The 15,529-nt window shown below is 40.7% G+C and overlaps 2 protein-coding genes across 6 annotated transcripts in view; one reads left to right on the top strand and one right to left on the bottom strand.

Annotated features, from left to right (window-relative positions):
• Positions 1-13: 13 nt before the first annotated feature.
• LOC112248334 (calcium-binding mitochondrial carrier protein SCaMC-2-A-like) lies at positions 14-7,652 on the bottom strand. The gene is made up of 10 exons (XM_024417262.2): positions 7,353-7,652; positions 5,725-5,851; positions 5,501-5,588; positions 5,262-5,376; positions 3,745-3,903; positions 2,940-3,092; positions 2,651-2,758; positions 2,299-2,466; positions 2,057-2,207; positions 14-1,902 (listed from the first exon to the last, which is right to left on the bottom strand). The coding sequence occupies exons 1-10, from the start codon at positions 7,635-7,637 to the stop codon at positions 1,718-1,720; spliced, it is 1,539 nt and encodes a 512-aa protein (XP_024273030.2). The 5' UTR covers positions 7,638-7,652; the 3' UTR covers positions 14-1,717.
• Positions 7,061-15,529, top strand: part of LOC112248335 (protein FAM102A) — a 25,796-nt gene continuing 17,327 nt past the window's right edge. For 2 of the 5 annotated variants that reach the window (XR_002953213.2, XM_024417263.2), the window contains exons 1-2: positions 12,397-12,900; positions 13,063-13,227. Coding sequence is in view for 4 of the 5 variants with exons in the window: in XM_024417263.2 (XP_024273031.1) it covers positions 12,776-12,900; positions 13,063-13,227 (290 nt within the window). In the remaining variant the exon portion in view is untranslated. Of the gene's footprint in view, positions 7,323-12,396; positions 12,901-13,062; positions 13,228-15,529 lie in introns of those variants that run through there. The other 3 variants (XM_024417264.2, XM_024417267.2, XM_024417265.2) reach the window with 3 other exon arrangements.

Genomic DNA, 15,529 nt, shown 5'->3' with positions numbered 1-15,529 from the left:
AAATACACGTGAATATTATACAATACTTTTCATTTATTTGCTCAAAGAACATTGTACAAAATGGCACATAAAAAATGTTTAATTAATAAAATTATTATTTACAGAAGTTGAAGTGAATTCCCAGTTTCAATCTAAAGTTAATGCAAAACACTCACGTGTCTCCTGCATGAATTAAAGTGCATTAGTATTACTCATCGATCTTCTCAAAGCTCTAAAATCATATTTGGTTTTAGGTATAAAGACAATGATTAAGTGTCCTGACAACCAAGACTCTCCTGATCTTGACTTGAGCTCATATACAGAGATTTGCACTCAACACAGAAGTAATTATTGTGCATTTCCATAATAACCAACTAAATGTAAATGGACAAACTATTACAGTTATATATTAAGTGAAAATATGCAGGACGGACTAGAGCAATAATTTATTGCATGGTTTGCATTGAAAACGTTTATAAATACATGCTCTTTAACATTGCATAAGAAGCCAATGAGATCTTATTTTGCAAACACACCCACAATACTTGTACATAATATGGCTCTCTCTAGTTATCCATAACAATCAAACCTATGAACATAAAGCCAGTTAGTGCTGTGTTCTGAACAACAAAAAACCATGCCATTCTTAACTGTCATACCCAGACAATAAAAAACATGCCATTCTTAACTGTCATACCCAGACAATAAAAAACATGCCATTCTTAACTGTCATACCCAGACAATAAAAAACATGCCATTCTTAACTGTCACACCCAGACAATAAAAAACATGCCATTCTTAACTGTCACACCCAGACAATAAAAAACATGCCATTCTTAACTGTCACACCCAGACAATAAAAAACATGCCATTCTTAACTGTCACACCCAGACAATAAAAAACACGCCATTCTTAACTGTCATACCCAGACAATAAAAAACATGCCATTCTTAACAGTCATACCCAGACAATAAAAAACATGCCATTCTTAACTGTCACACCCAGACAATAAAAAACATGCCATTCTTAACTGTCATACCCAGACAATAAAAAACAAAAATAAATGGCAGTGTGAATAAATTGTCTCTGCACCAAGTGAGAAGGGGAAATAATCACCACGTGCTTTTTCCCAATTTCTTATATTCTAGGAACATGAACAAATATAATTTTCATATCAGGCAAATGTGGGGGGATAACCAATAACTACTCAGAAAACCCATTAATGCTAAGGAAAATGTCTGAATACATAATGTTAGTCAAAAACATTTGTTGTGCATTACTGAAGTAGTTTCTACTTAATGAGTCTGGTGCAGTTTGCACTGTTGCATAGCCTCATTTACTGAGTGAAACCAAAGAGAGACAGGAACATTCTTACAGAGGCACAAAACCACAAACTGGAAACAGCAAGAATTGGTCCCCAATTATAGAGTTGCTAACCAATATTCATTGTCAAATTCTGGTAATAACTCAACAATTGATCTTCTAAAATAAACTATTAAATAATATTAGAAATAGCAATATTGAGGGACGCCGCCCCGCTCCATTTCAGCTCACAGAGTTGATACCTTGTCTTTTCATTCTATTGTCCCTTGTTCTACTCCATCTTCTGGCATTCATAGAATGAGATGGCTCCACAAACCATAAGTGTTAGAGATTCCTTAGCCTCAACTCGGAGGGATCTCACTCACGCACGCACACATATCAAAGCTGAACCATTCAGATGCCGTGAGTCACCTTCTCATCGCGACTTAACTCCCAGCGACATCTTCAGGTTCTCGTACACCACATAGCTGATGCTGACAGCTGGAATGACCTTCAGGAAGTTAGGGGCCAGGCCCCTGTAGAGGCCAGTGGCCCCTTCTGTCTGAATGATTTGTTTGAAGAGCCCTGACATTGTCATCTGTGGGCTGCCCTCCATCATGGCTATAGGAGAGACATGGCACACAGTCAGCATTAGAGCCAAAGGAACAGCAAAACTGGTAGTTATTTATAACTGCATCTCAATTAAATAAGGAAGATTTAATATATTTGAAAGAATATAAGCAGTGTAAATTAGGTGTATTGTTGAAGGTCTCACCTTGTGCCTGCATGCGGGTCCTGACCAGGGCTAGGGGGTAGCTGGCCAGCTGACCACAGGTGCTGGAGATTGTGCCACAGCCAAGCAGAACTAACACTCCCGGGTCAGTACTTTTGGTGCCATACTTTTCTAACCAGGAGTTCTTCAATGTCTGTGGAAAAAAGAACAGTCAGATAATTCCAAATGGAGCATACAATGCAGTGAAAACAGCTTTGTAAAGTTATATCCGGGTCTCTTCTTACCTCATACACAGCCAGGTCGATTCCAGCGTAGGGGATGATGCCCATCATGTTGGGGATAAAGCCCTTGTAAAAGGCACCCAGTCCATCTCTCCTAAAGATGTTCTTTGCACAGTCAGAGATGCCAGAGTACTGACCAGTCTTTCGCAAGGCAAGCCGTGTTTTCAGAACCTTGTGTTCAGAAATGAAAGACTATGAAAATCTAGCAGGTGGCATGTAATCAGATTGAAAACATTGGCATTACTAATTTATTCGCAAATCAATCATGCATTTTTGTCCTTTCTATCCTGACAACAATAATAGATGTAATCATCCCAGGTCTATGCTAGGGGGGGGATGATTGATGGCTGCTCACCTCCATGGGGTAGATGGTGCTCTGAGCGATGACTCCAGCCATAGAGCCAGCTACAAAACGCTCCAGGATGCCAAGTGTCTCCTTATCACTGCCAATCAAACGCTTGATCTGGGCCAGAGAGTTTTTCAGTTGAAAGGAGAGAGGGGAGAAAATAAGATGGGGCAGACACTGGTTAGAACATGGACTTGGTCCTCACTTCAGAAATTGAGATTAAGGAATTATAATAATGGTTTATATATCATTTTAAAAATAGTAATAGAAATTAAGAAAATGATATAGGAGCAAGTACCTGCTCATAAGCCATGAACTTAATGGCAGTTTCAGGTGCAATTTTGACGATGTTCATTCCGTTCCCTCTCCACAGCGACCTCATCCCACCTTCTTTGATCATCTGGGTGAGCCCACTCATGATGCACATGTTGTTGCTACTGGAACCATGGACCTGACAAATAAAGAATATCAATGTTTATCATACAGAAGTCACATGAACAATAACACAATTAGGGGCGTATTCTGAATTGAGATCTGTGCGCTTAACTCAAATGTTCATGCACATCTTCCATTGATGCCAATTCATGATTTACATGAAAGTTGGCCTTTTATTCTCATAACATTTCTTCAGTTATCCGGCATAGGCTTTGAGAATGTGAACATATTTGCTCAACGGGGGGGGATCAGTGTGGAACAAGTCAGGGTTCTGGAATCAGTTGTACCAACACAAAGATGACGCTAGACGACTTGTTCAAACAGACCCACTAACGCCAATCAGGGGTTACTGATCCCCACATTGCAATCACGTAAAAGCAGATCTAATCTCTCCTGATGCAGCCAATCACAACTCACCAGAGACGATGTGCTGGCTCTTAGCCACTAACATTGGTCAGCTAAATGAGCCGGTGGGAACGAACAGCCCCCAGGACTCTTGCCCTCTGTTCTGGCAATAATCTACATACTCATTAACCCATGTATGGCTCTTAGGTAATAAATAAATCGGTTATTGAGGGCTAGGTGTACCATTACTAGGACTCAAACTGTTGTTGGGAATACATGGCTGTCATACTATCTATTAAGACAGTAGATCAAGGGCTTCTTACCTGCATGAGTACTTTAAGTCGGTCTAAGGGGGCGGTGAATGTTCGGGACACTGCTCCTGCACCTCCGCCTGCAACCAGATGCCTCCACCACATTCCTGTCAGTTTTTCCTCTGTTGTGAAGTCATCAGGCACCATCAGATTCTCACCTACATCAAAGAGCTACAGAGAGTAGAAAGATATAGAACATGAGTATTATTATACACTATTATCTTCTCTTTTGGCCCAAAAGACATTGGAGCTATCTAAGAGCAGTTTGCAATTATAAATATAGTCAAGCTATTTATTTAAAAAAAAAATGGAAAAAAAGGAGGGGGGTGACTGAACATTTTTCAGTGTGTGTGATTTCTAAGGCCCCATGTATACACAAAACTTTCATCTAGAGGTTGGGACAGGGAAGACTGTTATTGACAGTGAAATGTGCAGTGTGCGTCTGCCCTCATCCTTCAAAACATAGGTCACCGGTCATGAGGCTTTAGGTCAGTGATTACTTCATGTTCTGTGTTAGGAAGCAAGTTGAATTCTGTTGTTTCCTGCTCTGTTATTTCTGGGACATTTCTTTGTAATCTGATATCAAACCAGAGAGAAAATAAGGGCGTTTGTGCTTTGATGTCATGGTTCAGACTGCTGATATTATAAGGGTATAGAATAGAGTGCATGTTCCCTTCTTGTAAAGCTATCTATTACATAATGACAATCTGAGTCAGCCAGCGAGACTCCCGACTCTAGACATAGCTTTGGGTACAAGTCCCTACAGAGGTGCCTTTGTAAAGCCCATGCCAGAGTACAGGCTCTTTCCCCCTGAAGCTTTACCATGCCAGAGATGAATCACCAGCTGAAAACTATTTCATGATCGCCAAGTTGATATTAAAATCATGTTATATAAGTGTGAGTAACACTACTGGCATGAGATGGTCAGGCCAAAGTGACTTGAGTGAATGCCGTGGGACATTTTCCTTGGCCTTTGTTTTGGGTGGTCATCCCATCTCCAAGCAATGCTTCCGAATATTTTGTTGCCCCCCCCGCTCGGCTTATAAATATTGTTCTGTAGCTCTTGACACATAGGAGGAGGTAAACAGGCTAAGATTTAGAGCTGGCTTTTCTTATTAAGACATACTGTATTTCATTACCCCACCCGCATGCTGCCCAAGAACACACTGTCCTGTGAAAGTGGTTCTGAATACCGAGGGGATAATTTGAGTGTCCTCTTAACACTTTACAAACGTAATAAACATTTTACACAAGGGATAATTAAAACTGTAATCAACATTTGATATACAAAGGGGTAATTCATGATTCTTGTAAATCATGACATTACATTCAGAGCGTTCCTGTCCTATTTAAACACTAATAAGACTTAAATGGTGAGGCACGTCCGTTCACAGTGTTAATCTATGTAATAGGATTAACATCCCTATTCACAATTTTGTGAATGAGTGTACTCAAATTAACGTGAAATAGAATTGTTCCCTGCTTGCTGGATAGCTAGTTCACACCCCCCGTCCTCCCACCCTTCTCACCGTGGAGTGTTTCCAGTAGAGGGTGATCTCAGGGATGTTGTTCTCTTTGGGGTGTAGCAGAGGGTAGTTGCTCCACTCATTCCAGTCGATGGTCATTGTGCCATTCTTATCCATGCTATTGACAAAGATGAAAACAAAACCATAAACTCTTGAGAATATGAATCAAACTGGTAACAAAAGACATACTGACAAGATTGACCAAAATCTTAAGGGAACACTGCTCCGTTATAATATCTTACCATTGTAGGATCTTCTCGGCATGCTGCTGTGATATGTGAACACCAAGGTCCTGGAGTGACTCCATGATTTCCTTAGAATATATTTGACCTGAATCACAATGGAAGAAGACAATTCATCACCAATCAGAAGTCCACGTAAATCAGAAAAAAACAAACATTTGAATTGTGTGGTAGCTAAGATATGTCCCCAAACTGTAACTGTTGATTTGTGGATAATTGCATACCAGCTCTCCTTCTGTCCAGGCTCTTGAAGACAAGTCTCAGATCTTTCTCATGATCTTGCAAATAGTTCACAAACTCCTCGAAGACCATCTGCTCATCCAGGTCCTTATCTGCACTTTTCACTGCTTTCTGCAGAGGCAAACAAAACCAAATGATCAACAACAGTGGAAAGGCACACTGACCTGCTTTCTATTATGAGACATTATAGAGGGGCCGATTGAAAATCAATCAACTGTAGTAAGGCCTAGACTGGGGGCTTCTCTGGAGGTGGACAATACTAATGGAATGTAATTGTAAGCACCTGGAAGGAGGGTAAAGTGTGAATAATGTCATTCTCGATGGTGTCATCACCTTAATGTCCAGTCACGACAAACCATTTCAGCAATGTCTCTGAGAGGCAAAGACCACAAAGGTCATATGTTGAAAGCATGCGGACTCAAATCTAGGCTAACCTGTCCTACATTCACTGTCAAATGTGACATATGCCTGGATAGAAGGAATGTACTCTATGGGAACACTGTCACATACTGTATTTCAATACAGTAAATCAAATATCAACACCGGCCCTATTTTAGACCAGGTAGACAGGCTTAGTGTGAGTTCGCAGGATATAGATAGATGTCCCAGGCACTATTACCCACCCCTGAAGGGGGGCTCAATCCACAATGCCAAACTCGGCAATCAACACCATGCCTTGTCTATGATAAGTGGGTCAAACAGTCTTGGGGGTCTTGAAGCTCCAGCCAAGTCTTGCATGCAATTATTTAATCATTCCATCATCTACCAGTGATTTCTTTATGCTAATTTGCAACCCTGAATCCGATGGTTTAGGGCTCCAGGTCAATGATACTTGATTATATCAAGAAGAGGGTCTTGCAGGCCAATGGTTTTAATTTGCAAGCCCTAGGAACCATCAATGTGTAGCCAAACAATAATAATCCATCTATGCACTATTTGATCTTTTGATGATAAATAGTTGATTTATTCAATGAACTTAAACACCTTCATGAAGTAATTCATTAAAAAAAAATATATTAAGGAGCATCATTATGTTTAACATTATATTCAGATAGGTGCACTAAATTGCATGGGAGCACTGGGTAGATGTAGAGTTTGACTAAAGTTAGTGCTACCTGGGATCATTGGGACGTTCCTATCTTTAACCTAACTCCTACTTTTACCCTAAATTTAGCCCAACCCTTACCGTTTTAAATGACGTGAGTTGGGAGGTCCCAAAGATTCCGTTTATACCTTTTCCTTTTGACAAACGCATAGCCAAAGTCATAAACGCCGCCCATTTATAAAATGCATTTCTTAAAAAGTCATTTTAAACCAACACACTACTAACCTTATGCCCAACTTTAAATTAAGACCAAAAAGTTAATTTGAGTAATTAATTTTTACTTTATAGGCCATTTTGACTTTGACTGTGGTAACTAATGGAAACCGTGACAAACCGCGAGTGCAGGAAGAAGGGGTTTGTACTTACAGGAAACTACGACAGCGTGATCGTTATAAATATGTGTAATTTCGAGGAATAACCAAATACAACACTCAAAATGTAAAACTTGATGTGAACCCCGCTGATGCATAAAGACATGTAAGTAAAATAATATGCTGCAAGTTTTACCTTTCTCCATTTCTGATAAGTAGAAAACTCTTGTGAAGGTAGAAACACACTCAATTTGAAGAGCGATTTCAACTCCGATGGTAGTCCATTGGACTCAAAATACTCGAATTCAGCCGCATCCGAATTCGGAACAGGCACATAAAGGCACAGGCCAAGCATATTTAAAGTAAAGTTAAACACGTTCCACAATAAATAAATAGCTAGTGAGTACACCAAAAACTGTTCAACTTTGCGTGTTAATACTAAAATGCCGGTAAGGAAGTGCGTTGTGTTATAGAAACCCATGAAACCACTCCCTTTTAAAAAATATACCTATTTCATTGGCTCCTACGATGTATTTTTTCCCCACTCGGCAACGTAATTTGCTCGAACCACCACTGTATCATTCCATTGCGCCCTTTACGCAAGATCAAGGCAAATACATTCAAAGATGGCCTGAGTTCAACCAACATATCATAATAACATTCTGAGAATGTCCAGCTTAGACAGAACATACATTCAGTTCCTTGAACTGGTATGTTCCTTGGATTATTATTCAGCCTGTTAGTAACAATGTTTACAACTCTAGGAATTCTAAGATAAGATGATAAAAGGCACATCAAGTTATGTGTTTAATACCAACATTCTAGGAGGACTACATATCAGAATTGAGGCAGTAAATATGCCCAAAGAGAATAAAAAGTCATCAACAGATTTAAAACTTTTAATATGTGCATTTTTATATATTTTTTTTACATGGGGGTTGTATGTCCTGCAAAGGTCTGCACTTGTCCCACCAGACACTAAAGAACATCATGAAGTTGTGTTGTAGAATGATGAAAACATGCCCAGATTTAAATGCCAGAGGACAAGCGCCAAGTACTACTTGCATTTGAAAATGTCACATGTTGCATTTGATCCATTGTTGACATTTTGTTGGTGGTCCAGTCTGAGGGTATGCACAAATTATGGAGTGTGGAAGTAGAAAACACAGAGAGGTGCTGCAGATAATTAACAGAGACAAGTGCAGGTAATTATATAAACAGTAATAACATGTTTTGCAGGATACGTTTTATGGAACCCATTGGTCTATTGACATGGGTAGCCCTTCCCTGCAGTTAAATTACCCAGTGGCCTCATGGGTGGAATGTTAATAATGTTAATTATGAATAAATATGAATAAAAAAATAAAAAAGCCAAACATTTGGTGTTTGTTTGTGAAACGGTTTGGTTATATTTCAGTATTCTGTGATGTATATAAAGTGTAACATTGGGATGCAAACTCAAAATCGAACACATTTCAACTGTATCTGATATGGTACAGGTGTCTTATTCTTTTTAAGCCCATAACCATGTGTGTGAGGTGTATACTTCTGTTTCAAAGTAGATTTGTTTAAGACTACCAAGAAACACTGTGTGTCCCTGATTTAGCCCACTGCTGTAAAAGGTTGTGTTTTCATTAAAAGACACCCCCCTCATAATCTGTACCCAAAAACAATTCTCAGTAAATGTAATGTAAATGTAGCATATGAAAAAGTGTAGTGTTAATATTTAAGTCAAACATGAGTTCTAATGAGAATTTATGGTCGTAGTCTCGGTACATATTTACTATTCAAAGAACATGGCACCTCTTTGGCAATAAAATCTTTAGAGATTGCAATAACTCTGGGACAACAATAGTTTGACAGGCAAGCTTCAGGGATACCAATTTGGAGTTACAGGGCTTTTTGGCATACCTAGATTCCAGTGCACGCCCAGTGCGAGCAGGACCTCATCACAATGAGTATTCCAATGGAACTGAAAAGTGCAGCCCTTTCATTGTTTAGGATCTGTCTGCCACCTGTAAACACAGGCATTTTAATTATTATTGTTTTAGCAAGGCGAGAGCAAATTGACCAACTTATAAGAATAATGTACACTACATGACCAAAAGTATGCGAACTTCTCATTCCAAATCAAATTGTATTGGTCACATACACATGTTTAGCAGATGTTTTTGTGGGTGTAGCGAAATGCTTGTGTTTCTAGCTCCAACAGTGCAGTAATATCTAACAAATAATATCTAAACATTTCACAACAATACACACAAATCTAAGGTAAAGGAATGGAATTAAGAATATATAAATATTTGGATGAGCAATGTCGGAGTGGCATAGACTAAAATACATTAGAATAGAAAACAATGAGATTAATAATGTTGACATATTTTGCATTACTCAAGTGACTAGTGTTCCATTATTAAAGTGGCCAGTGATTTCAAGTATATGTATATAGGGCAGCAGCCTCTAAGTTACAAGTGATGGCTATTTAAAAGTCTGATGGCCTTGAGATTGAAAAACAGCTTCTGTCTCTCAGTCCCAGCTTTGATGCATCTGTACTGACCTCACCTTCTGGATGATAGTGGGTTGAACAGGCATTGGCTCAGGTGGTTGTTGTCCTTGATGATCATTTTGGCCTTCCATGGGAATTAATATGGAGGTGTTCCTCCCTTTGCTGCTATAACAGCCCCCACTCTTCTGGGAAGGCTTTCCTCTAGATGTTGGAACATTGCTGCAGGGACTTGCTTCCATTCAACCACAAGTATTAGTGAGGTCGGGCACTGATGTTTGGCGATTAGACCTGGCTTTGGTCAGCGTTCTAATTAATCCCAAAGGTGTTCGATGAAGTTGAGGTCAGATATCTGTGCAGGCCAGTCAAGTTCTTCCACACTGATCGCGACAAACCATTTCTGTATGGACCTCGCTTTGTGCACGGCGGCATTGTCATGCTGAAACAGGAAATGGCCTTCCCCAACCTTCTGACACAAAGTTGGAAGCACAGAATAGTCTAGAATGTCATTGTGTGCTGTAATGTTAAGATTTCCCTTCACTAGAACTAAGGGGCCTAACCCGAACCATGAAAAACAGCCCCAGACCCTTATTCCTCCTCCATCAAACTTTACAGTTGGCACCATGCATTGGAGCAGGTAGCATTCTCCTGGCATCCTCCAAACCCAGATTCGTCCGTCGGACTGCCAGATGGCGAAGCGGGATTCATCACTCCAGATAACGCGTTTCCACTGCTCCAGAGTCCAATGGCAGCGAGCTTTACACCACTCCAGCTGACGCTTGGCATTGCGCATGGGGATGTTAGGCTTGTGTGCAGCTGCTCGGCCGTGGAAACCGATTTCAAGAAGCTCCCGACGAACAGTTCTTGTGGTGACATTGCTTCCAGAGGCAGTTTGGAAGTTGGTAGTGAGTGTTGCAACCGAGGACAGACCATTTTCACGCGCCACAGCACTCATTGGTCCCATTCTGTGAGCTTGTGTGGCCTACAGTACCACTTCATGGCTGAGCCGTTGTTGCTCCTAGACTTTTCCACTTCACGATAATAGCACTTACAGTTGACCGGGGCAGCTTTAGCAGGGCAGAAATTTGACTTGTTGGAAAGGTGGCATCCTATGATTGTGCCACATTGAAAGTCACTGAGCTCTTCAGAAAAGCCATTCTACTGCCAATGTTTGTCTATGTAGATTGCATGGCAATGTGCTCGGTTTTATACATCTGTCAGCAACGGGTGTGGCTAAAATAGCCAAATCCACTAATTTGAAGGGATTGTCCACATACTGTATCTCATTATGTTCAGTAATATCACTTGAAATGTACATCAAGTGATTCAAATATTACAGGGTGTGAGTTCAACCATGATTCCGTGTACAGGTCACTTAAACTATGATGACACTGTCTGATAAAAAAAAAAAACGTGGTCTTTGGCACAGTTTGTAAGTCTCAACATTCTGTACTAGAACACCACAGAATGTGCTGGTTTCAAATCAATTTATCTCCCCCACCAGAACTGAAGTAGAATATCTTAAATGTAACCACTCGGATGCATATGTAACTTTGAAACATGTAGGGGCTGGAGGAAACAAGAAAATGTCCATGACAAAAGTAATTGTAGCCCTAAAATAATTCCCTTTTATTTGTAGAATCATGGTTTCAAAAGTGGTAGTCTTTGCAAACACTATTCTAATACAAAAGGATGATTATACTTTGAAAGAGTTATTGCACCCATGCACATATTTCAACATAGATTTGAATGAACACAGAAAGATGTGATCCATATCAACGTGACAACCCCAGTTAGTGTTGGGATTAAGACATGAAATGAGAGCAAGGATTTTAGTCCAAGCAGGCCATGTTTAAGGCCTATTTATCTATTTTGACACCTTGGGGCTCTATCACTCTCCTGTGGCATGGTCTTGTTATGACATGTAGCAATAGCAGTTTGAAAGTAAGTATTCACCTGTGTCTGTATAGTCAAACAAATTATTGAATAAATAAAATACATTAGCTATAAAAAGTGGAACCTGGCTATAACCTATGAAACAATGTTTCCCATATGACATCCTTATTTGCAGAATGACAGAGGGAGAAAGTTCAATAACTAAAACCCGTCTAAGCATAATGAGAAGAACGTGTGTTTTAGAGGTTGGTTTTTACACACACACACACACACACACACACACACACACACACACACACACACACACACTTCCGCTCTGGTGGAAAAAGTACTCAATTGTCTTAGTTGAGTTAAAGTAAAGATACCTTAATAGAAAATCACTCAAGTAAAAGTCACCCAGTAAAATATTGCATGAGTAAAAGTCTAAAAGTATTTGGTTTGAAATACTTAAGTATCAAAAGTAAATCCTCAAATGTTCTCAAGTATCAAAAGTAAAGGTCATTTCAAATTCCTTATATTAAGTAAACCAGACAGAACCATTTTCATTTTATTTATGGTTAGCCAGGGGCATGCTCCTAAACTCAGACAATTTACAAACAATGCATTTGTGTTCAGCGAGTCCCCCAGATAAGAGGCAGTAGATGATCAGGGATGTTCTCTTGGTAAGTGTGGGAATTTGACAATGTTCCTGTCCTGCTAAGCATTCAAAATATAAAAATAACTTTTGGGTGTCAGAGAAAATGTACGGAGTAAAAAGTACATGATTTTCTTTAGGAATGTAGTGAAGTAAAAGTTGTCAAAAATATAAATAGCAAAGTAAAGTACAGATACCCCAAAAAACTACTTAAGTAGTACTTTCAAGTTTTTCTTTACACCACTGATTAGACATAGGCTACTGAGTGGATGGTTACAGTTATCGTCCTGAGACGTACCTCTTATGCATAGCCACAAGGGGTCGTATTCACCTCGTCGGTGGGAGCACCAGCCTACACGATAAGTGACACGAAAGCATCCAGGGGCGGAGCTAATTGAGCAATTTTGGTATTGGTTCGTAGTATACTAGAACCATACCCAATTTACTGTGTGGGTTAAGGTGGCATGTCAGTTGCATTTTTTCCTAGCTTTAGCTTGCGATATGTGGAAAAGAGATAAAATGTCATAGAAGAATTAGAGGCTGTTTGAACAGAAAAGTCCCTGACAAATGTATTGCTTGTTCTACAATGTATTGTACTCCAAGATTTCAAGACTGGTCAGTAGTTAGTCAAGAGCATTTGAGTCAGCATCGTATCAAGCACACAGAAGAAAAAGTTGTGAGGTGCCAATACACACTGTGGTCGGTCTCAAGGTATGTAACCAATGTTTTGTAGTAATAAGTCATTTCAGATTGTTTCAATGTGTTATAGTCACCACATCTGTTTCAAATTTAATAGGTTGAATAAATAGTGTAGGCTGTTTTAATCTCTAAACGTTGCCATCATCAGCTAAATCTTTTTGTCATTGTTTACAGGTCCATTACAAACCCTTCAATGGCTTTTTTTGCGAAAAAGAAGAAATTCAAGTTTCAGACACATTTGACATTGGAGGAGCTGACTGCAGTGCCTTTCGTCAACGGGGTATTGTTCTGCAAGCTGAGATTGTTGGACAGTGGAGACTTTGTTGCAACTTCATCAAGGTAGAATGTTGCTTTGTGTTCGCTGTGTGCATGCCGCATGGGCAATATAGCAAACTATTACCAAACTGCTGTCATAATGTTAACTTTTTAAATGCCTCATACCACTCTTACCCCAGCATAACTTTGTTTTTACTGCATTGTTAGTAAACAATGTCTGTGTACAAATAATTTCAAAGTATGTCTAACATTGTTGGATTTATGTCCGTCATTGGTAGGGTTGCAAAATTCCAGGAACTTAAAATATATTCCCTGTTTTACCCAAAATCCTGGTTGAAGGATAATTAGAATGTCCGGAAACCTCCAACCAGGATTTCTGGAAAACCAGGACATTTTATTGAAAGTTCCTGGAATTGTGCAACCCTAGCATTACATCCTATTAAGGATTACAAAGGGAAATCCAGACGCGAGCTGCCCAGTGACGAAAGTTTACCAGACAAGCTAAATTCCTTTTATGCTTGCTTCGAGGCAAGCAACACTGAAACATGCATGAGAGCACCAGCTGTTCTGGATGACTGATAACGCTCTCTCGGTACCGATGTGAACAAAACCTTTAAACAGGTCAACATTCACAAAGCTGCTGGGCCAGATGGATTACCAGGACGTATACTCAAAGCATGTGTGGACCAACTGTCAAGTGTCGTCCCTGACTGAGTCTGTAATATGTTTCAAGCAGACCGCCATAGTCCCTGTGTCCAAGGAAGCGAAGGTAACCTGCCTAAATGATTACCGCCCCGTGGCACTTACGTTGGTAGCCATGAAGTGCTTTGAAAGGCTGGTCATGGCTCACATCAACAGCATCCTCCCGGACACCCTAGCCCCACTCCAATTCGCATACCGCCCCAACAGATCCACAGATTATGCAATCTCTATTGCACACCACACTGCCCTTTGTCACCTGGACAAAAGGAACACCTATGTGAGAATGCTGTTCATTGACTACAGCTCAACGTTCCCTCAAAGCTCATCACTAAGCTAAGGACGCTGGGACTAAACACCTCCCTCTGCAACTGGATCCTGGACTTCCTGATGGGCCGCCCCCAGGTGGTAAGAGTAGGCAACAACACGTCTGCCATGCTGATCCTTAACACTGAGGCCCCTCAGGGGTGTGTTCCTAGTCCCCACCTGTATTCCCTGTTCACCCACGACTCTGTGGCCAACACCATCATTAAGTTTGCTGACGAGACAAGTGGTAGGCCTGATCACCGACAACGATGATGCGGCCTATAGGGAGGAGGTCAGAACTGGCAGTGTCGTGCCAGGACAGCAACCTCTCCCTTAATGTGAGCAAGACAAAGGAGCTGATTGTGAACTACAGGAAAAGGTGGGCCGAACAGGCCCCCAATAACATCAACGGGGCTGTAGTGGAGCGGGTCGAGAGTTTCAAGTTCCTTGGTGTCCACATCACCAACGAACTATCATGGACCTGACATACCAAGACAGTCGTTGAGAAGGCACGACAAAACCATTTCCCCCTCAGGAGACCGAAAAGATTTGACGTGGGTCCCCAGACTCTCAAAAGGTTCTACAGCTGCACCATCGAGAGCATCCTGACCGGTTGCATCCCTGCCTGGTATGGAAACTGCCCGGCATCTGACCGTAAGGCGCTACAGAGGGTAGTGGGAACGGCCCAGTACATCACTGGGGCCAAGCTTCCTGCCATTGAGGACCTATACAATAGGCAGTGCCAGAGGGAAGCCCATAAAATTGGCGGAGACTCCAATCACCCAAGTTATAGACTTTTCTCTGCTACCGCACTGCAAGCGGTACCGAAGCGCCAAGTCTAGGACCAAAAGGCTCCTCAACAGCTTCTTTTCCCAAACCATAAGACTGCTGAACAATTAATAAAATTGCCACCAGACATTGACTGACCCCCCCCCCACCAGTACACTGCTGCTACTCGCTGTTTTATCTATGCATAGTCACTTCACCCCCAACTACATGTACAAATTAGCTCAGCTAATGTGTACCCCTGCACACGGACTCTGCCCCCTGTATATAGCCTCGTTATTCTTATTGTGTTACTTTTTATTTTAGTCTACTTGGTAAATCTTTTTTTAACCAACAGTGCAGTTCAAGAAGAGGTAAGGGTTTGTAAGTAAGCATTTCATGGTAAAGTGTACACTTCTTGTATTTGGTGCATGTGACAAAGTTTGATTTAATCCATAGCTCCATCCTATGATCTTGAGACTGGTTAGCCAACCATCCTTCAGCTTTTATAGCAAACCTAGCTATACATTAAAATGATGGTATGTTCTTCTTCCATAGTAGCCATTATACCTTGGCGAGTAGAAAGGGTCAGAAG

This window comes from Oncorhynchus tshawytscha, linkage group LG04 (genome assembly GCF_018296145.1).
Source record: "Oncorhynchus tshawytscha isolate Ot180627B linkage group LG04, Otsh_v2.0, whole genome shotgun sequence".
Classification (NCBI taxonomy): Eukaryota; Metazoa; Chordata; class Actinopteri; order Salmoniformes; family Salmonidae; genus Oncorhynchus; species Oncorhynchus tshawytscha.
This window is presented reverse-complemented; position numbering and strand designations above follow the sequence as displayed.